This window comes from Crinia signifera, chromosome 2, assembly GCF_055691185.1.
Source record: "Crinia signifera chromosome 2, ASM5569118v1, whole genome shotgun sequence".
In the NCBI taxonomy this organism is placed as follows: Eukaryota; Metazoa; Chordata; class Amphibia; order Anura; family Myobatrachidae; genus Crinia; species Crinia signifera.
The window spans coordinates 388199766-388223827 of record NC_139218.1 but is presented as its reverse complement, the minus strand read 5'-3'; the positions used below and the strand labels follow the sequence as shown (position 1 = coordinate 388223827).

The window sequence follows — 24062 nt, the reverse complement described above, 5'->3', positions numbered from 1 at the left end:
ATTATGTCGCACATTACTGCCCAGGTCACATGATTATGTCACACGTTACTAGCCCAGGTCACATGATTATGTCACACATTACTGCCCAGGTCACATGGTTATGTCGCACATTAGTGCCCAGGTCACATGATTATGTCGCACATTACTGCCCAGGTCACATGGTTATGTCACACATTACTGCCCCAGGTCACATGATTATGCTGCACATTGCTGCCCAGGTCACATGATTATGTCGCACATTACTGCCCCAGGTCACATGATTATGTCACACATTACTGCCCCAGGTCACATGAGTATGTCACACATTACTGACCCAGGTCACATGATTATGTCACACGTTACTAGCCCAGGTCACATGATTATGTCACACATTACTGCCCAGGTCACATGATTATGTCACACATTACTGACCCAGGTCACATGATTATGTCACACGTTACTAGCCCAGGTCACATGATTATGTCGCACATTACTGCCCAGGTCACATGATTATGTCACACGTTACTGACCCAGGTCACATGATTATGTCACACATTACTGCCCAGGTCACATGATTATGTCACACATTAGTGCCCAGGTCACATGATTATGTCACACATTACTGCCCAGGTCACATGGTTATGCTGCACATTACTGCCCAGGTCACATGATTATGTCACACGTTACTAGCCCAGGTCACATGATTATGTCGCACATTACTGCCCAGGTCACATGATTATGTGACACGTTACTGACCCAGGTCACATGATTATGTCACACATTACTGCCCCAGGTCACATGAGTATGTCACACATTACTGACCCAGGTCACATGATTATGTCACACGTTACTAGCCCAGGTCACATGATTATGTCACACATTACTGCCCAGGTCACATGGTTATGCTGCACATTACTGCCCAGGTCACATGGTTATGTCACACATTACTGCCCCAGGTCACATGAGTATGTCACACATTACTGACCCAGGTCACATGATTATGTCACACGTTACTAGCCCAGGTCACATGATTATGTCACACGTTACTAGCCCAGGTCACATGATTATGTCACACGTTACTAGCCCAGGTCACATGATTATGTCACACATTACTGCCCCAGGTCACATGATTATGTCGCACATTACTGCTCCAGGTCACACGATTATGTCGCACATTACTGTCCCAGGTCACATGATTATGTCGCACATTACTGCCCCAGGTCACATGATTATGTCGCACATTAGTGCCCAGGTCACATGATTATGTCACACATTACTGCCCCAGGTCACATGATTATGTCGCACATTACTGCCCCAGGTCACATGATTATGTCGCACATTACTGCGGCAGTAATGTGCGACATAATCATGTGACCTGGGGCAGTAATGTGCGACATAATCATGTGACCTGGGGCAGTAATACTGCCCCAGGTCACATGATTATGTCGCACATTAGTGCCCAGGTCACATGATTATGTCGCACATTAGTGCCCAGGTCACATGATTATGTCGCACATTACTGCCCCAGGTCACACGATTATGTCGCACATTACTGCCCAGGTCACATGATTATGTCGCACATTACTGCCCCAGGTCACATGATTATGTTGCACATTACTGCCCCAGGTTACATGATTATGTCGCACATTACTGCCCAGGTCACATGATTATGTCACACATTACTGCCCCAGGTCACATGATTATGTCGCACATTAGTGCCCAGGTCACATGATTATGTCACACATTACTGCCCAGGTCACATAATTATGTCGCACATTACTGCCCCAGGTCACATGATTATGTCACACATTAGTGCCCAGGTCACATGATTATGTCACACATTACTGCCCAGGTCACATAATTATGTCGCACATTGATGCCCCAGGTCACATGATTATGTCGCACATTACTGCCCAGGTTACATGATTATGTCCCACATTACTGCCCAGGTCACATGATTATGTCACACATTACTGCCCCAGGTCACATGATTATGTCACACATTACTGCCCCAGGTCACATGATTAGGTCACACATTACTGCCCCAGGTCACATAATTATGTCGCACATTGATGCCCCAGGTCACATGATTATGTCACACATTACTGCCCAGGTCACATGATTATGTCACACATTACTGCCCCAGGTCACATGATTATGTCACACATTACTGCCCCAGGTCACATGATTAGGTCACACATTACTGCCCCAGGTCACATGATTATGTTGCACATTACTGCCCCAGGTTACATGATTATGTCGCACATTACTGCCCAGGTCACATGATTATGCTGCACATTACTGCCCAGGTCACATGACTATGTCGCACATTACTTCCCCAGGTCACATGATTATGTTGCACATTACTGCCCCAGGTTACATGATTATGTCGCACATTACTGCCCAGGTCACATGATTATGTCACACATTACTGCCCAGGTCACATGATTATGTCGCACATTACTGCCCAGGTTACATGATTATGTCCCACATTACTGCCCCAGGTCACATGATTATGTCACACATTACTGCCCCAGGTCACATGATTATGTCACACATTACTGCCCCAGGTCACATGATTATGTCACACATTATTGCCCAGGTCACATGATTATGCTGCACATTACTGCCCAGGTCACATGATTATGTCACACATTATTGCCCAGGTCACATGATTATGCTGCACATTACTGCCCCAGGTCACATGATTATGGCACACATTACTGCCCCAGGTCACATGATTATGTCACATATTACTGCCCCAGGTCACATGATTATGTCACATATTACTGCCCCAGGTCACATGATTATGTCGCACATTACTGCCCCAGGTCACATGATTATGTCACACATTACTGCCCCAGGTCACATGATTATGTCGCACATTACTGCCCAGGTCACATGATTATGTCACACATTACTGCCCCAGGTCACATGAGTATGTCACACATTACTGCCCAGGTCACATGGTTATGCTGCACATTACTGCCCCAGGTCACATGATTATGTCACACATTACTGCCCCAGGTCATATGATTATGCTGCACATTACTGCCCCAGGTCACATGATTATGTCGCACATTAATGCCCCAGGTCATATGACTATGCTGCACATTACTGCCCCAGGTCACATGATTATGTCGCACATTACTGCCCCAGGTCACATGATTTTGCTGCACATTACTGCCCCAGGTCACATGATTATGTCACACATTACTGGCCCACACATTTTTTGGAGGCAGTGGCAGTGGGTCACACGGGGACAGTGACAGCGGGCGATGTGGAAGAGGGCTGAAGCACAACATACTTTTGATGCTTACCGTGGCGGGAGGAGAAAGGGAAGCCGGGCCTCCCAGCGGAGTCCGGGGAGAGTTCAGCCGCCGAAGCATTAACAGAGCTGGCTACGCCGACACCTGCTGCAGGTCCTGAAGCACAGGTTTCTTCAATGCAGGACCAATTAAAATGCAGCACCGCCTGGTGAGCCAATCATAACTCATGTACAGGCAGCTGCTCTGATTGGCTAACAATACGCAAGCTATGATTGGCTCAAAAGCCAGTGCAGCATTTTAATTGGCTGCCGGCGTCTTGCATTGAAGAAGTAGGCAGCACAGCAGAGGAAGTCGGGGAGAGACCGGGGTCCAGGACAGCTGTACCCACAGCACCCCCCTATTGGCGGCTCATCCTGGAGGGGGTCCAGGATACAGTATATCCTGCGTCCCATCTTAATCTGGCTATGGCTACAGGTATGATAACCAGGGCTATTTTTCAGCAGGCTCCAGCAGGAACTGAGGCCCTTATTCTAGTTCACTCTTTCTAACAAAATATTTCTTAGATGGACAAAACCATGTGCACTGCAGGTGAGGCAGGTGTTACTTGTGCAGAGATAATTAGATTTGGGTGGGGTTTTACTCCTGCCTCACCTGCAGTGCACATGGTTTTGTCCATCTAAGAAATATTTTGTCAGAAAGAGTGAACTAGAATAAGGGCCTCAGTTCCTGCTGGAGCCTGCTGAAAAGTAGCCCTGATGATAACACACACATATGGGGAATCAGGTGAGTAGAAAGATTTCTAATGCCAAAAATTATTTAAGAAAAACACAATTACATAGATATCACCAACATAGTGCTCGGTCATCATGATGTACAGCATGCAAAATGGTTTGCTGGATTACAGGATGTTAGAGCTGCATACGTATAATTTGTGTAACTGGATTCCTCTTGATTATATCTAGAACACGTAAGAGAATATTGTTCTTTTTAGGAACAGATGCTTTAATGTCAAATGAACTAGCTCAAGGCGAGACATCTGACAGTACAGTAGATGGTACTTGCCTAATTTTAGTTACAGAGCTCCACCTGGTGGCAATGAGGTGCATAACAGCCAGAATGCTGCAATTCTCTATTTGTATCACCAGGGCATGGGAATTCCTGATTCATAGACGCATACAGGGGGTTATTCTGGTTGGTTTGCAAAAGCAAATTCCTTCTTTAATGGACAAAACCATGTGCACTGCAATTAGGGCTGATGTAACCTGTGCAAAGAGAGTTAGATTTGGGTGGGGTGCGTTCAAACTGAAATCTAAAAGCAGCCAGTATTTACACACATTGCACAGAAACAAAATAACTCACCCAAATGTAAATCTCTCTGCACATGTTACATCAGCCCCACCTGCAGTGCAGCATGGTTTTGTCCATTAACCCCTTGAGTGGTAGGTTTGGCTGGGGCAGGACAAACCTACCAGGGCAGGTTTGTCCTGCCCCAGCAAAACCCACCACAGTTGGAAGCCCCCTCTCCCTCACCTCTGCTCCGGAGCTTCCCTGCCGCTGCTGTCCCCGTTGCCTTAGCCGCCGGCCTGTCACATTCAGCAGTGACGTTGGCGGCAGGCTGGGGGATGTTCGTGGCGGCTCGGGAGGACTCGGGTGCCTGAGCGCTCCCGAGTCCCCCCGAGCCGCCCCGAACATCTTCGAGCCTGCCGCCTACGTCATTGCTACTAAAAGTATGGCGGCAGGCGGCTGGCGGAAGAAGAGCTCCGGCGTGCGATCGCCGTAGAACAGGTGATGGGAGGGTTGGGGAAATGACTGGGGAAGGGGGGCTCTAGAGGTGCTGCGCCAGTGCCTGGACACCACTGGCACGCACCTATTTCATATTTGTGGTATGCCCGGAAATTTTCCGGGACAGCCCGCTGCGGCAGCACAGCTGAGCCCGGAAAGTTTTCGGGCATACCACTCAAGGGATTAAAGAAGGAATTTGCTTTCGTAAACCAACCAGAATAACCCCCACAGTCCACAAGCAATGCAGATAGTCCAGCAATCTTTTTGCAACGGAGCATGCCCACAAATTTCCGATACTGCCCACGGCGCATGCGTTGCACAAAATAAACGCTCAAACATGGGGAGAGACAATTTCAGAAGTGCAGCAGAAACGTGTCCTGGCGGCGGTAGGGAAGTGGTTAGTAGTGCGCGCACAAATGGTCCGTTCAGTGGGCGTGTTCTGGGAGTGTCAGTGCAAGCAGCTTCATTTCCAGAATGCCAATGTCAGATGGAGAAACGGAACCTGCCATAGGGTTTGCTACAAATGTCAATGAGGCAGCATTTCCTTGCGTATAGGCAGTGGCGCCGAGAGAGAGCTCGGCAGTGGGAGTAGAGAGGACAGGATGCCGCAGCAGCACAGCCTCTCTCCCCAGCTCAGCACACACTGCTGGGGAGAGAAAACTGCAGCCGTCGGTTGGTAATAGATGTATTATGGTCATGTCCAGTGGTCAGGTCATGTCGGGGGTATAGGTGGAAATTTAGTAACGAAAATACAAGTATTTTAGGCGTATTCGTAAGCAGTCATATGCAAATATGACTGCGTACATGTATTTTCGGTATTTACTATGTCTAAAATATGTAAATTCTTATTCATGGCGCATTCATATTCGTATATTTACGAATACGAATGTATACGCCATCGAATGAATACGAGTAGGAGTCGCCATTCATTTGAATGGTGATTCCTAATTTACTAAGTGGTCGTATGTAAAATATGGCTGCTAATTAGCGGGATACGGCCGCTAATTGCTGGAAAAAATACGCCTGGGAAAACATTTGGCTTTAGCCTGCACGGATCAGGCAGAAAAAGAAAAAGTTAAAAATAAATAAATAATTTTTTAAAAATCCCCCCCTCCCCCGGCCATAACCAGCCCCAGGCTAAAAAAGCCAGTCCTGGTTTAAAAAAATCACGGGGCAAACTGAGTAAGGGGCCCCCTGGATTTTTTTAAAACCAGCACCAGGCTCAAGGGCCAGTCCTGGTTCCCAAAATAAGGGGGACAAAACGTCTAGGGGTCCACTGTTTTTCGAGAACCAGCGCCAGGCCCAACCATCCAGCAGGGTAATGCCACAGCCAAAGGGAGACTTTTTATACAAATCTCCTGACCAGTCAGCATGGGCCGGGATCCTGGGAAAGAGGGGACCCCACCAAAGAAGGGGGGCTGCAGTTTTTCACACTGCAGCCTGCATGGATCTGACTGAACTGTGCAGGCTGCCGACTCGTATTTGTATTTAGAGGCTGTATATATGGTCGCTAAATACGAATGCGGCGAAATACGTCTGCCTATGTAATCGGCCAAATACGAATCAACAAATACGGAAGATCGGTAAATCTGCCCTACAGATGTAGCCACTCTCGTCTAGCCGGCCTATGGCGATTGTTCTGCCAATCCGTCACAGCAAACCTAGTCGCAAGGCAGCGCAATACGTATCACAGCTCGGTGATTGGCAATGGCGTTACCGGATGAGTGCAATACCAGCGATTATCCACCAGATGTCGCTTTTTAAAATCACCACTTCGCATGCCTCAGATGTCTAATGTAAAGCAATAGCGAAAGGTTACGGATTACGAATTACGCTACAGTACGTAGTGTTCCTTCTAGGAATCTGGGCGGGCAGAGCACCGCAGCATGGGGGCAGCGTAAGGGGGCAGACCAGGCCCGCCGACGTCACTGTTGTGGGCAGTCCCAGGTCACCAACATCACAAAAGGGGCATGCCTGAGCCGTGCAGTCACGAAAAGGGGTGGGCCCTGCCACTGCCGTCATGAAAAGGGGTGGGCCCGGCCACTGCTGTCATGAAAAGGGGTGGGCCCGGCCACTGCCATCATGAAAAGGGGTGGGCCCGGCCGTCACTGAAGGGGACGGGCCTGGCCCCACTGAAGGCTCTGCACTGCCGGGGAAGCGCCGGGCATCGCCATCTACGGTGGCGCTGGGCTTCTCCGGTCACACCGGCGGGGTCGGAGGCAGGCTCTTTTAGCGAGGCGCTGCTAGAGGGGCAGGGCGCATTTTGCCCTTAAAAAATCGGGCGGTGTGCAGCGCCCCGCTAAAACAGCCTAGCGGGAACACTAGTTTCATGGACACCCTGAGGAAGACTTTAAGGTCGAAACGCGTTGGTGGTTTGGAGTTACCTGGGAACCTTATCTAAGAGCTAACTCTGGGACTTGTTTTCTGGAGATGGTATGCAGGGATCCACCTGGGTTATAACATCTGATCCCCACATATACCTCACAACTAGCCTTCTGTGAACGGCCCGATACGGTACCAGGCTTTATTTATTCTTATATTTTTGTGTATGTTTTTATGTAAATAAATCAGCTTTTTACGCGCTGAGTGTTTCCCCCATATACGTTTACCTTTGAAGAAATTGGGAGGGCCGTGTGAAAAGTCACCCCTGCAAGTCTCCAAAGGCACCACACGGTGCCACGGCACACAGTTTGGGAACCAATGGCATAGGGTGTAAAAGATGTATTTTGGCCAGTGGACAGGTCATGTTGGGGTGTAGTGTCCTGTGTCTGTATAGTATGAGGAAAGGCCTTGGGTAGAGGGGGTGTGGCCTCATGAGAAGTCCCTGCTGACATCGCTCCGGGGACATGCCAGCACTTCCGGATATGCTGGGTTGCTGCCGGAGACTCTCCCTGCGCTGCCAGCTCTCCCAGCAGTCTGTGATACTGATTATGAGAATACAAAACATGGCCGCTGATTGCAATCTCAGAGACCAACACACCATGGAGAGGCCGCGTCCTCCGCACACAGAGAGAGTCAGAGGCGCCCGCGGGGAGATTAATTTTAATCTAATGCCGCATAAGGGGATTAGCGCTATTTGGGCCACATTAAATCCAAGTAAAACATATAACATTTTATTTGAGACGAACACAAATTATAAAATGACCCTACATAAACCTCTTAATTTCCATTCACCAAAGCTGATTAAAGAGTTAAAAACAGCAGGCGCTTCTAATAATGTAAGCCGTTCTTCAGGCAAAATATGTATTGTAAAGAGCTGTGTTGTGTTACAGTGTTCTCGGTCTGGTCGGAAAAGATCTGATTTAGGGGGTTATTCTGGTTCACTCAAATTCCTTCTCAAACGGACAAAACCATGCTGCACTGCATGTGCATGTGAGAATTCGATTTGGGTGGGATTTTACAGTACTTGAAAGTGAGATCTATATTGCAGTGTAAAAATAAAGCAGTCAGTATTTTTCCTGCACAGAAACAAAATAACTCACCCAAATATTTTCTCTGCCCAAGTTACATCTGCCCCACCTGCAGTGCAAATGGTTTTGTCCATGTGAGAACGAATTTGCCTTTGCAAGTGAACCAGAATAAGGAATTTAAACAGGAATCACACAGTACAGGGGACCTCATTAAAACCCATCTTCTGGACTGCAAATTCCGAACGCTGCCGATTATCGAATGACTGCGCAGGCGCATGTGAGGGGTCCGTCCCCCCCCCCGCATTGCTACCATCTGTTAAATGGCTGAGACATACAGGTGTTTTTGCTGGCCGGTGGGACCATGCGACTGTTGACGTGGCCCTAGGTAGGTAATGGCTTATTATATGCTAAGGACACGTGAGCCAGCGGTCATAGAACAGGACACTGGGAGAGCACAGAAAAACATGGGCTGCAGGTGCGCAGGTATATACTGTATGCAGATGGTTCTGGACATTCTGTGCCTTTGTGTTTGAACTCACCATTGCTCAGCTCTTTGCAGTAATAGTTATCATATAAAAAAAAAGTTAAATCTCCAGTCTCCAATAAAGTTAAATCTCCAGTCTCCCTCCCGGGCCACCACGGACACTGCTGGCCCTGGAGGGATGCTAGAACGTCCCCAGGAATCAGTACCAGGTATATCTGCACCAGGTACATCAGCGCCAGGTACGTCAGCGCCAGGAACGTCAGCGCCAGGAACGTCAGCACCAGGAACGTCAGCACCAGGTACGTCAGCACCAGGTACGTCAGCACATCAGCGCCGGGTACATCAGCGCCAGGTACATCAGCGTCGGGTAGATCAGCGCCAGGTATGTCAGCGCCAGGTACATCAGCACCAGGTACATCAGCGCCAGGTACGTCAGAGTCAGGTACATCAGCACCAGGTACATCAGCGCCAGGTACATCAGCGCCAGGTACATCAGCGCCAGGTATGTCAGCGCCAGGTACGTCAGCGCCAGGTACATCAGCACCAGGTACATCAGCACCAGGTACATCAGCACCAGGTACATCAGCACCAGGTACATCAGCACCAGGTACATCAGCACCAGGTACGTCAGCACCAGGTACATCAGCACCAGGTATGTCAGCGTCAGGTACGTCAGCGTCAGGTACATCAGCACCAGGTATGTCAGCACCAGGTATGTCAGCACCAGGTATGTCAACGTCAGGTACACCAGCACCAGGTATGTCAGCGTCAGGTATGTCAGCGTCAGGTACACCAGCACCAGGTATGTCAGCGTCAGGTACACCAGCGTCAGGTACGTCAGCGTCAGGTACATCAGCACCAGGTATGTCAGCACCAGGTATGTCAGCACCAGGTATGTCAACGTCAGATACACCAGCACCAGGTATGTCAGCGTCAGGTACGTCAGCGTCAGGTACACCAGCACCAGGTATGTCAGCGTCAGGTATGTCAGCGTCAGGTACATCAGCGTCAGGTACGTCAGCGTCAGGTACATCAGCGTCAGGTACGTCAGCGTCAGGTATGTCAGCACCAGGAACGTCAGCACCAGGTACGCCAGCACCAGGTATGTCAGCGTCAGGTACATCAGCACCAGGTATGTCAGCGTCAGGTACATCAGCGTCAGGTACGTCAGCGTCAGGTATGTCAGCACCAGGAACGTCAGCACCAGGAACGTCAGCACCAGGAACGTCAGCACCAGGTACGCCAGCACCAGGTACATCAGCGCCAGGTACATCAGCGTCGGGTAGATCAGCGCCAGGTATGTCAGCGCCAGGTACATCAGCACCAGGTACATCAGCACCAGGTACATCAGCGCCAGGTATGTCAGAGTCAGGTACATCAGCACCAGGTACATCAGCACCAGGTACATCAGCGCCAGGTACGTCAGCGCCAGGTACGTCAGCGCCAGGTACGTCAGCGCCAGGTACATCAGCACCAGGTACATCAGCACCAGGTACGTCAGCACCAGGTACGTCAGCACCAGGTACGTCAGCACCAGGTATGTCAGCACCAGGTATGTCAGCACCAGGTATGTCAACATCAGGTACACCAGCACCAGGTATGTCAGCGTCAGGTATGTCAGCGTCAGGTACACCAGCACCAGGTATGTCAGCGTCAGGTATGTCAGCGTCAGGTACACCAGCACCAGGTATGTCAGCGTCAGGTATGTCAGCGTCAGGTACACCAGCACCAGGTATGTCAGCGTCAGGTACACCAGCGTCAGGTACGTCAGCGTCAGGTACATCAGCACCAGGTATGTCAGCACCAGGTATGTCAACGTCAGGTACACCAGCACCAGGTATGTCAGCGTCAGGTACACCAGCACCAGGTATGTCAGCGTCAGGTACATCAGCACCAGGTATGTCAGCGTCAGGTACATCAGCACCAGGTATGTCAGCACCAGGTATGTCAGCGTCAGGTACACCAGCACCAGGTACATCAGCACCAGGTATGTCAGCACCAGGTATGTCAGCGTCAGGTACACCAGCACCAGGTACATCAGCACCAGGTACATCAGCGCCAGGTATGTCAGAGTCAGGTACACCAGCACCAGGTATGTCAGCGTCAGGTACATCAGCACCAGGTATGTCAGCGTCAGGTACATCAGCACCAGGTATGTCAGCACCAGGTATGTCAGCGTCAGGTACACCAGCACCAGGTATGTCAGCGTCAGGTACATCAGCACCAGGTATGTCAGCGTCAGGTACATCAGCACCAGGTATGTCAGCACCAGGTATGTCAGCGTCAGGTACACCAGCACCAGGTACATCAGCACCAGGTATGTCAGCACCAGGTATGTCAGCGTCAGGTACACCAGCACCAGGTACATCAGCACCAGGTACATCAGCGCCAGGTATGTCAGAGTCAGGTACATCAGCACCAGGTACATCAGCACCAGGTACATCAGCGCCAGGTACGTCAGCGCCAGGTACGTCAGCGCCAGGTACGTCAGCGCCAGGTACGTCAGCGCCAGGTACATCAGCACCAGGTACATCAGCACCAGGTACATCAGCACCAGGTACATCAGCGCCAGGTATGTCAGCGCCAGGTACATCAGCACCAGGTACATCAGCACCAGGTACATCAGCGCCAGGTATGTCAGAGTCAGGTACATCAGCACCAGGTACATCAGCACCAGGTACATCAGCGCCAGGTACGTCAGCGCCAGGTACGTCAGCGCCAGGTACGTCAGCGCCAGGTACGTCAGCGCCAGGTACGTCAGCGCCAGGTACATCAGCACCAGGTACATCAGCACCAGGTACGTCAGCACCAGGTACGTCAGCACCAGGTACGTCAGCACCAGGTACATCAGCACCAGGTATGTCAGCACCAGGTATGTCAGCACCAGGTATGTCAACGTCAGGTACACCAGCACCAGGTATGTCAGCGTCAGGTATGTCAGCGTCAGGTACACCAGCACCAGGTATGTCAGCGTCAGGTATGTCAGCGTCAGGTACACCAGCACCAGGTATGTCAGCGTCAGGTATGTCAGCGTCAGGTACACCAGCACCAGGTATGTCAGCGTCAGGTACACCAGCGTCAGGTACATCAGCACCAGGTATGTCAGCACCAGGTATGTCAACGTCAGGTACACCAGCACCAGGTATGTCAGCGTCAGGTACACCAGCACCAGGTATGTCAGCGTCAGGTACATCAGCACCAGGTATGTCAGCGTCAGGTACATCAGCACCAGGTATGTCAGCACCAGGTATGTCAGCGTCAGGTACACCAGCACCAGGTACATCAGCACCAGGTATGTCAGCACCAGGTATGTCAGCGTCAGGTACGTCAGCATCAGGTACACCAGCACCAGGTATGTCAGCATCAGGTACGTCAGCGTCAGGTACACCAGCACCAGGTATGTCAGCACCAGGTATGTCAGCATCAGGTACGTCAGCACCAGGTACATCAGCACCAGGTACATCAGCGCCGGGTACATCAGCGCCGGGTACATCAGTGCCAGGTACATCAGCACCAGGTACGTCAGCGCCAGGTACGTCAGCGCCAGGTACATCAGCACCAGGAACATCAGCACCAGGTATGTCAGCACCAGGTACGTCAGCACCAGGTACATCAGCACCAGGTACATCAGCACCAGGTACATCAGCACCAGGTATGTCAGCGCCAGGTACATCAGCACCAGGTACGTCAGCGCCAGGTATGTCAGCGCCAGGTATGTCAGCGCCAGGTATGTCAGCGTCAGGTACATCAGCACCAGGTATGTCAGCGTCAGGTACATCAGCACCAGGTACATCAGCACCAGGTACATCAGCGCCAGGTACATCAGCACCAGGTACATCAGCACCAGGTACATCAGCGCCAGGTACATCAGCACCAGGTACATCAGCACCAGGTACATCAGCACCAGGTACTTCAGCGTCAGATACATCAGCGCCAGGTACATCAGCGCCAGGTATGTCAGCGTCAGGTATGTCAGCGTCAGGTATGTCAGCGTCAGGTAAGTCAGCGCTAAGAACTTCAGGTAGTAAATAATAAATACTAGAGAACAGCACCGCTCATAAACAGCCAATATTTAGGGATCAGCAAAACCCGGTATTAAGGTCCCATACACTTGGATGACCCCCACAGGGAAAATAGAATAGGTGGTGAGCGTGGCTAACCACTGTGCCCGCGAGGGGCTTTGTTGCGCTCGCCCCGCTGTCTGAGTCCCGGCAGTCAGGCTTATGTCTGTCTGCGCTATACCACACCCCATACACTTACGCCACTTCTCCGAGGGAAACAATCTCCCTTAAACTCCCAGCAGCTTCCCGGGAAAGGGATTACTTCTTTCCCCATTCGTGTTTGCTGCTCCCCCCTCTGTGTGTCTGTCCCCATCTTTATGTTAGTTTCCAAACTGTACGATTATCTTTGAAAAATCTGGGTATCCCTGCGAAACGCGTCAGAGCGCCCCATACAAACTACCTGCAAACCTTCTCCACTCCAGCGACTCAGTGTGAGTTTAACACCACGTGGGATCCTATCATACTGAGTGTGGAGACTTGGACATCCACAAACAGTGTCTCAAACAAGGTCAATACAGGAACGGGACTTTTGCACTGCATAAACTAGCTCAATTTTACCCAATCCCAACGGATCGGGCCAAGAAATTGGGCCAAACTGAATGTGTTTGACGTCCCCCTCAAGTGAGATGCGTGGTCCTTCGACATCGGACCTGAGCCAGAGGTCGGACCTGCTGCCCGTCCGACCTCCTAGTTGGCCCTCCACACGGCGGGGAACAGGGTCGCATCGGATCCTGCAGCTCAGGGGGGGCGGAGCCTGAGTTGAACGGCCATACATTGCTGAGATACATTGCAGTAATGTATGGCCACCATTAACAGTATTTATACTATTATTGCAAACTGTAGGATACTACTTGTGCGATTTTGGCTGTTTTTGACAAAAAAAAAAAAATCGACCCATTACTATAAATTGCACCCTATTACATTTTGCCCACATGAATTAAGTTGTACAAATGGTCAACAAATGAAAGTTCGACAGTGCTTAATGTAGACAGGTTAAAAGGTCAACATTTGCTTGATTTAGCAGAACGAGCCCCCTTAGCAGAGCCAGTGAGGTTATACATTTCTACTGATGGTGAGGTTATACATTTCTACTGATGGTTGTTCCTTACGAAACATACAAGATCGAACCCAAAAAAACTTGCGTGCAAAAAAACATTTAGGAGCAGATGTATTGACATTGGCAAAGTGATAAAGAGGAAAGTAATAACGCAGCAGCCAATCAGCTCCTAACTGGCAAGTTACAGACTGGGCTTGAAAAATTACCTCTCTGGTGTCTTAGATCTGTACAGGAAGCAGGTGGGCAGTGCATTGGTTGGCACTTTGGGCCTGATTTAGGTCCGCTTGCTAAGCAGCGTATATCGCCAACCATGGAATGATTTTTTTTTACCGTTTGCAAATAACCGTCTAGACTTTTATTTGCCTCGTAAATAGCTTAGAACAGGGTGGAGGCTCAAGTCATATGAAGTTCGCCACCTGCCTCGTACAGGGTTTGATCCGTCTGCTTTTGCATGGGGACGCCAAGCGTTTATCTGGTAGCACCCACTGTTTTTGTGGGCACTCCCAGGAAACAATGGATGTCCCGATCCTCCAACCTCCTGATCCACCCCGTGATCGCCACCCTCTGTGCAAACGCCTTGACGACTGTGATAGCCGCCAAAGGCGTTCCCACATCAGGTCTGGACATGCGAATATTCACCGATATGCAGGTGCCACACTATCGAGTACCGAATTTGCATAAATACAAGCCAACCTGAATCACCCCCTTTAGCTCTCTCCAAACATTGATAAATCTCCCCCTTGGTGTTAAGGTAAAATCCACCTATCTCCTAATTCTCCTGTTATTTTGTGGGACAGCCAGTAAAAGGGGAGGTGTCTGAGACCAAAGTGGGTGTTTCTGGGCAGTTTGAGGGGATGTACAGGCGGATCAGGGCGGAGCCTATTGGCATCTCCTGCACAGTGATTGGCTGTATAGGGCACTTACCTATTAATGCGTTGAACAAGTTGCTCTTAAACATACAGACGACTTTCTCTATGGCCTCTCGGAGCTGCCTCTCGGCCGGTTCCTGTAGCTTGCTGCAGTATCCTTCCAGCAGTAATAATGCTCGCTCAGTATCTAAGGGGAGAGGTCAACAGGTAAGACATCATTACACATGTTCTGTAATACTCCAATATTACACACTGGCCCTTATTCTGGTTCACTCGCAAAGGCAAATTCCTTCTCAAATGGACAAAACCATGTGCACTGCAGGTGGGGCAGATGTAATGTGCAGAGACATTTGGGCGGGGTTTTACTTCAAAGTGAGATCTATATTGCAGTGCAACAATAAAGCAGCCAGTATTTTCCCAGAAACAAAATAACTCACCCAAATGTAACTTTCTCCGCACATGTTACATCCACCCCACCTGCAGTGCACATGGTTTCGACCATTTGAGAAGGAATTTGCCTTTGCGATTGAACCAGAATAAGGGCTATTATAAAGATTATGGCCCTCATTCTGGTTGTAAGCTTACCGAGTCCCAGAGGGTCATCCCACCGAATACCCCCCCCCCCCCCCCCCCACCACCACCATCGTATCCCCTCACATGTGCCGCTGCCGAAGAAATCATTTGGTGGTCATCTAATCATTTCTCTAGGGCGCGCAAATATAAATCAGTGCCAACATCTCTGTAAGAGATGCGCAAAATATCTGCTAAAAATACCGGCACCGCTCCCATTTGTTATATAAATTCAAATAAAAAAATGTGTAAAAAAAAATGATATTTCCTATATACAGTAACATTACAGGTCATTATGATGAATATAAATGTTGGCAATTATCACACCTATCACTTGGAACTCAAAGGGTTACGCCAAGTCACAGTATTGTACGGGGCCTTATCATATGTATTTGTCATGTGCACATCCAGTATCCCGCACTGATGGGATCTAACAACTGCCTACAAACTGAGGTCGAGAGTCGATGGTTTTCATATATCTCTGACGATGTTACCCCCGTACTGCACATGTGCAGACTTCTGTCCGCATAACAGACGCAGTGGCCTCTAAGTTACAACATGATTGACAGGCTGCAGTGGTTTGGGGGTGACAGAGGCCATTGTTCCATAAAACAGAGGGCGCCTCTGCCTGATTTTTTGGGCACACCGAGTCCAGTGGCTACGTCTTTGGAAGCAGCGTCACTGGACCCGACATTGTAAACCCCCCCTCTGGCCATCCTGATTTTCTTCTAGGTTTGCAAAGTGCCCAATGGAGTGGGAACATGGGAACCTGCGCCATCTCCATCCATTGATTCAGTCCCGTACATAAGGCGCTGAATTCGGCCCCATGACTTTGGTTTGCACATGCGCGAATATGCGCAAACCACGGGAGCAAGTGGCCTCGGCAAGTTTCACACTTGCTGGGCCGTTTGCTCCAGGAGGGGCGGGAAGGGGGCTGGCAGTGGGTAGATGCAGAGAACCCGGGCAGCGTTTTATGGGCGTGTCCATACAAACGCTGGGCATAGCCCTGCAGATGCAGGCGTATCGACGTCTGCCCGAGCTGATGCAACAAGATTCAGCAAATAGCAGGCGCTCGAACATTCAGTCCAGGCTGACTTTTCTTATCGAAGGCAGGAAAAATCATTCGATGGTGAGAGACCATCGAACGATTTCTTCTCCTTGCGGACACGTGCGAGGGGTTGTGTTAACATACTCAGCCCCTCGCATGCTAGTGAGGGGATTCGATTGGTGGGGGGGCGGGCGTTCCACAGGACTGCGTTTTCCTGTTCGCTAGGCTGCGCACATATACAGCTTAGTGAATGAGTCTGAATCGGGCCCTAAGTGCACCACTGTCCCCAAATTCTCCAAACATCCGGTCTATGACTCCCTTCCCGCGCGCAGTCAGGACCAACACGAGGCATTCTGAGCTGTGCCTCCTCCGGCTTGCCCTTTGCAATGAACCACAATAGAGGCAGCACAATAGGTGCCTCGTGTCTCAGGGATATCCCAAGGCCGCGCTCCTCCGCAGGTGCGCACAGGGAGGGTCTTCCAACTGCCCGGATTTTAGAGATTTTTCCCAATTTAGCCATAAGGCTGAAAAATAACTGCCATTTACTGTTGTTCTGTTGTAGAGTTGTACAGTCTGCCTGGTTCTGTACCTACAGTAAGACATAGATAACTAAGGGACTAATTCAGTCCTGCTCGCTAGGCTGCACCCCAACAAAAGCACGCCCCCCCCTCTTCCCACTACCTGAATCCTTTCGCTACGCTGCAAGGAGATGTGTGCGCTTAGACATTCTCTCACAAGCACCTGCACAGCGGAAAACCCCTTCATAGTTACATAGTTACATAGTAGGTAAGGCTGAAAAAAGACTTGCATCCATCTAGTTCATGGAGGGGGGGGGGATCTTAGAATGCACACCCGATTTACCATCTAGTTCAACCTGGTATAGATATCCATTGCTGATTTGGTAGGTTCTGGTATTTTACAGACAAATTATATTTCTTATTTGTACCCATGGATGTTTTTCTCCAGTAAATGTTTGTCCAACTTTGCCTTGAACGCATTTAATGAGCCAGCCATTACCACCTCTCTGGGAAGAGAGTTCCAGAGTTTGACTGTTCTGACCATAAAGACATTCTTTCTACTAGCTGAATGAAATCTTTTTTCTTCTAATCTATACTCATGCCCTCGTGTCCTAGATTCCTTTCTAGTAGAAAAGAGGGTGTGTGACAGTTCCTTATATTGGCCCTTGATATACTTGTACATGTTGAGCATGTCCCCCCTTAAACGTCTCTTTTCTAATGTAAATAGTCCCAAATTGCTTAATCTCTCCACGTAGCTTAAATTCTCCATTCCCCTAATAAGCTTTGTTGCTCGCCTTTGGACTTTTTCTAATTCTATGATGTCCTTTTTATAGTGTGGGGCCCAGAACTGTACTCCGTACTCTAGGTGAGGTCTCACCAATGCTTTATATAGTGGCATAATTACCCTTGAGTCCCTAGTTTCCATTCCCCTCTTAATACATGCCAGAATTTTGTTGGCCTTTTTTGTAGCTACATTACAATGGGCACTACATCCTAGTTTGCTGTCTATTTGGACTCCTAGGTCCTTTTCAAGTATGGAATTACCCAATTCCTCTCCGCTAAGGTTGTAACTTGCACACTGGTTGTGTCTCCCAAGGTGCATAACCTTACATTTATCTACATTGAACCTCATCTTCCATTTTTCTGCCCACTCATCTAGAATTGCAAGATCATTTTGAAGCATAGTGATATCTTCTGATGATTTGATGACTTTGCTAAGTTTTGTATCGTCCGCAAAGATGGATAAATGCTTTAGCGAAATCTAGGAAAATCACATCTACAGCATTTCCATTATTGAGGTTTTTGCTAACCTCTTCATAGAACCCTAGTAGATTAGTTTGGCATGAACGATTTTTCACGAACCCATGTTGGTTAGTACTGAGTAGACGGTGATGACCTAAATATTCCTGGATACCATCCCTTAAAAATCCTTCAAATAGTTTACCCACAATTGATGTTAAACTAACGGGTCTGTAATTAGCGGGATCTTCCTTATTTGAATATTGGCACTACCTCTGCTATTCTCCAATATTTTGGTACTATACCTGACGATAGTGACTTGCTAAAGATATAATGTAGGGGGGTAGCTAGTTCATCCCTTAATTCCATTAATACCCTCGGATGAATCCCATCTGGCCCTGGTGATTTAATGTTTGCTCACCATCGAATCATTTTTCCTTTGAACGCAGCCGAAAGGTAGCCCAGGACTTACTTTTCGGGTGCATGGTCATCGGCGATTTGGTGGGAGGACACTGACGTCATGTGATGTTAGCTGCCTGCTACGAGAAGGCAGGAGAATGCCCGGCTCAACGAGCAGGTCTGAATTGGCCCGAGTTCTGTATACACAGTATGACCTAAAAAGAACGAATGGTCCGATGCGGGACCTGAGCGCTTGGATGCGAGTTCGCAGGCAGAGAGATTACTGAATGACAATGCATGCACATGCTCCGCAAATTCCAACTGCCGGCAGCGGAGACAGACTGAGCGGATAGGTAACGTTTCATTGTAGATTTTATCAGCCTAAGGGTCAGAAGATTTTCGTGTTTGCAGATATACGAGGGTGGATCAATAAGTACCTGTGTGTGAAGACAGGCGGCGTTGCTGAGGACAGTTGATATTACTATCGTGTACTACCATCTCTCAAACACCACCATACCAAATTTCAGATTGATCCATAGGGTTTTTTTTTTCCACCACGACAATGCACCAGCTCCCTCATCCGGAATTGTTGCGACCAAACTGCATGAATTGCGCCATGAATTGTTGCCGCATCCACCGTACTCGCTTGACTTGGCTCCCTGCGACTTCTATCTGTTCCCTAATCTGAAAATGTGGTTCGTGGGGAAAATTTTCAGCTCAAACGAGGAGGTCATCGTCAGTACAGAAGCCTAAGTGAGTTTGATTAATAGTATTTTTTAAAGGGTTTAAAGCAGCAGGGGTGAGCAATTATTTCAGCTGAGGGGCCATTTAATACTTCCAGAAGATATTCGAGGGCCGCACTCCAGAAAAAGGGGGTGTGGTCACTCAAAGGGGGGGGGGGGGTTCTTTGTATTGTAGCACACCATATACCCATTTCACACATAATGCAACACAATAGTAGGCCCCTTATACTTGTGCATAAGCACTGTACAAATTTTTTTACCAATTTCGTTGACGAAAGATATTGACGACAGACGAAAGATCTAGCTACAGTTTATAGGCTCTTTTTGAAAGATATCCAAATTGAGCTGCATGCACAGTTGACGAACAATCTTGATGAACAACTGGTGGGTATGCGCATTATCATTCGTCGTTCGTCTGTCATCAACATCTTTCATCAACATATTTCATCCAGGACACTGGGTTCAATGGAAACGTCTTTCAACGAAATTGGTCAAAAAAAATTGTACATTGTGTATGCACCTTTACATTAGTAATTCCACACACCTGCCCCTCTTTAGTTTTTCCAAACACCTGTGTGTCAGCCAGGGCCGGCAGCAGAAATCTTGGGGCCCTGTACAATGATATTTCTGGGGCCCCCCACCTAATCCCAAATCCACACAACGCTCTTCTGCATGAGCCTCATTTAACCTTTTGCTGCTCCAGATCCTGCTTTCAGGTGCGGACTTCTCTCGTTCTCAGTCCTGCTGGCCTGGTTCCTGGCTGCTGCTTCCTGCTGGCTCCTGGCTCCTGCTGCTGATCTGTCACTTTCACAAAAGAACGCTGAGCACTACAATCAGGCAGGGCAGGTCTTTCACAGAGTGCGGAACAGACGACCTGCACATGCGCAGTAAAAGTACAGAAGCCAGAGACTGAGGCCACAGCACCAGTGGTGGGTACGGCTGTGCGCCTGCGGCCCCAGGCCGTGCGCACACACAGAGTAGATGGCTCTGAGCGCCAAGCTGCAGGACGCACACACAGTAGACGGCAGTGGCACACAGTGAGTCAGTCAGACTCAGCCACAGACAGATGGTGCACAGTAGATGGCCGGGCTGCAAGGGTCACTGACAGGCCAGCTAGTACCGGCAGTGGCTGTGCCGGGGTATGGAAACTCTGGGGCCCTTCAGATCTCTGGGACCCGTCCCACTTGACCCCCCCCTGTCGCCTGCCCTGGTGTCAGCCTTGAAAAATAGCCCTGATTGCATCCCCATGCAGTCACAGGGCTATTTTTCAAGGCTGACACCAGGGCAGGCGACAGGGCAGGCGACACACATACAGCCGCAGCGCAGCCGCCAATGCACGGCGGCTGCGCTGCGGCTGTATGTGTGTCCAATGGCAGCTGTGTGTCTGTGCGGCGTAGTCCTGCGGCCTCTCATGCATGCACCATCAGACACACATACAGGGACGTTGGGGAAGAGCGTATTGCCGTGAACGGAGATTATGGTGAAAAAATAAATACAACTTTTTGTGAAAAGTTTTCGTCTTGATTCTTGACACAGGTACTTATTGATCCACCCTCGTATTTTATGATCACCAGGGCAAAATTGAAACAAAATCGACAACAAAGTTTAAAATTAAACCAAATAGACAGAACGATGGCTTGGTTTTCAGAGCCAGCAAACGCGCATAAACCCCCAAGGCCGCTCTAATCCCCCGCTGTGCTTTTCAGCGCTGTTACCGGGGCCCTTATTCTGATCGGTGCGGCCGGAGCCGATTATGCGGCCAGGACCGTGCGTGCGAAACCCTGCCTTCCATACGGATCGCCAACTCCGTCCGTATGCGGTAAGAAGCTGGCCGAACGGACCGCACATGTATTTTTCACGGAATACGCCTCCTCCATCTAAGGGAACCTCCCCCATCATTCGATGGTCGCAGATCTGGGCAGCAGCTGACATCCGGCGATGTCATATGTCCGCCCCCTACACGTGCGTCACGGCCGCATTACCATACGTACGCCCAGCGTTTTCATGGGAACTCCCATGAAACGCGGGGCATATGCATATGGTAATGAGCCCAAATAGCCCTTCACGCCCCTCTCCACCCCCTGTTCGGAGTGTTCACATATCATGCGGAATTTGGCCGTACGCCCCGCTCGCACATGCGCAGAGACGCCTCTGCACATGCGCAGACACAAAACATCGGCGGGCCGAACGCACGCGGATATATCCGCACCGATCAGAATAAGGGCCCGGGTTCTCTACTACAGTGATTGATATAATTTTAGATGCAGGCACCAGATGAAGGGTTATGTAATGATCAGAGAGATTACCAGCGAACACTGTACATGGATTTACAGCCTAAATGTGGATACAATTAGCCAGCTTATCCCCTCTGTTGGTAACCAATTCCTTCTCCCGTCAGTCAGCAATGCACCACTGCATTGTATCGTCATTACTTTGTCCAGTGTTAATCTGCAGATTTGTGTTCAGGAGAAACTGCTTCACTTACATTTACTCATAGCGTCTAAAGGTGCGTACACACTAGACAATATTCTGTTCATATCAATCACTGTGCGAAAGGCTAGCGAAGGAAAAAAGCAGCAGGATTCCTTTGCTAGCAGGTGTTGCGCACGCGCATTGCAGCCCATATATATGCGCTGGCTATACATAAACGGCAACTGTGCGAATTCGCACATCAGCGATCATGTCTAAATTAAGCCCTACTGTGCAGGTGGGGGGAATGGGGCAGCAGCGATAGGGCTGTGCCCATGGGAACGCAAAGCCCGATGACAAGGGCGCGGTGGGGAAAGCAGCCCCCCCAGACCCTTCCTGTATTCGACCCACTTCCTAGTGAAGAGGGCAGAATGGGAAATAAATCAAGTAAATCCCCTGTCCCTGTGGAGATGGTGGGGCCTAATGACGCAACTCTATGCTAATTGCATCATTTTAGCCCCAAGGGGGTGGGACCTAATGATGCAATTAGCCCCACCCCACCACTGTTGCCACCCACCTGCTTTTCCTTCTGGGCATTACACGGAAAGAAAATTGTTACGTGTAGGCAAGTATGGATTGGACAGGATCCTCCTTGGGTACGTTCCGGCGACCCCAAGCTGCAAGACAGAGGGAACCCTACCGACTGTAGCCCTTTCGGTGGTGGAGGGATGGGGCTTCAGCGAGAAGGACCATTGGGGCAGATGTATTAAGCTTTAACAAGAGATAAATCCAAGGGTGATAAGGAGAGATAAACGTCCAGCCAATCACCTGCTAACTGCCATGTTACTAGCTGTGTTTTAAAAATGTCAGTAAGGAGCTGATTGGCTGGACGTTAATCTCGCCTTATCACCCTTGGATTTATCTCTTGTTGAGGCTTAATACATCTGTCCCAATGTGCCCTAACCCTCTCGTGTTGAGGGAAGAAGTCTGTCCAAGCTTTGGGCAAGTTGGACCAACAGTCACATTTTAAAAATCCACAGGTTACCTGGAAAACATGATCTGTGCGGGGTCCTGAGGACTGAGTGTTTGAACCTGTGCACGTATGTATCGATAATACTAGTTCATACAGACATCTATAGTCGCGAAACATGAAATAATCCTTTGAATTCCTAAGTAAACCCAGATTACCATTAATGTGCTCTGATTTTATTTTCACATACTGTGCATAAACTTTCAAGATCATCCTTAATTATCGTTAATATTTCAGACCAACAAAAATGTATAATGTGATAGGTAGGTAAAATATGAATATGTGTGTATTTCAATTGTAATTCCGTAATGCAAAATTATGCAAATATTTTATTTTTATATATTGAAGGAGAGAGTGTCACGCATGGTATAGGTAGAGTACACACCCACATGGCTCTGGCCACACCCCCACATCAATGGTCACAGCTCCTCCCCTTCTAACTATAGACCCTTGAACATTTTCAGCCCCAGGACTATATAGACCGTAATCCAGCACTAATGGCACCTCTTTTTCCCATGACTGGCACAACAGCTGTTTGCCCAGGGAACTGTTTGCATGTTATTCACCGTGCATTGCCATATTTCTGCAAAAGCTTATCTAAAATCCTGAGTCACTGACATACAACAATGTATACATTGCCCTGTTAATAAATATATGGTGCTACCAGATCTGGACTGTTTTACCTGTTAATATATACATTTTTTGAAAATGTACAATGCGTTGACATAACAGAACTGATCAGGGGTTAAAGTGAGGGGGAACGGGGTGGAACTGAGTTCCACCACCTCTAATGGTAGGGGGAACTGAGTTTCACCTCTTCCACAGCCCTGAACAGTCATTTCAAAAAAGCCTGTCTCAGTGGCTGCTTCTTCTTCTGGCACAGCGTATGTGATGTCATGCCATCACCGAAGCTGAAGTGAAGAAGAGCCACTAAGAGGAGCAGACTCTGTGCTTGCAGACAACAGGGTGAGAGGGGGCTGGAGGGACTCAGAGGTGGGAAGCTGCTGGAGGGACACAGAGCATGGAGCTGCTGAGGGACATGGACAGTAAGATGCTGGAGTGACAGAGACAGATGTTTATAAGCAGCACAACTGTAGACATTATGTGCATAAGGGGAAATACTGTGTGATTTAATATGAATCAAGGGCACTATATGATTGTGCTATTGTGTGTTGTCATTTTAATTGGAGTTACT

General features: G+C 49.1%; 1 protein-coding gene across 6 annotated transcripts in view; it reads right to left on the bottom strand.

Moving 5' to 3' along the window:
• DLG2 (discs large MAGUK scaffold protein 2) overlaps nucleotides 1-24062 on the bottom strand; it is an 895737-nt gene that overhangs the window by 866702 nt on the left and 4973 nt on the right. For all 6 annotated transcript variants that reach the window (XR_014469831.1, XR_014469832.1, XM_083170304.1 and 3 more), the window contains exon 2: nucleotides 14967-15098. Coding sequence is in view for 4 of the 6 variants with exons in the window: in XM_083170304.1 (XP_083026430.1) it covers nucleotides 14967-15098 (132 nt within the window). In the remaining 2 variants the exon portion in view is untranslated. The remainder of the gene's footprint in view (nucleotides 1-14966; nucleotides 15099-24062) is intronic.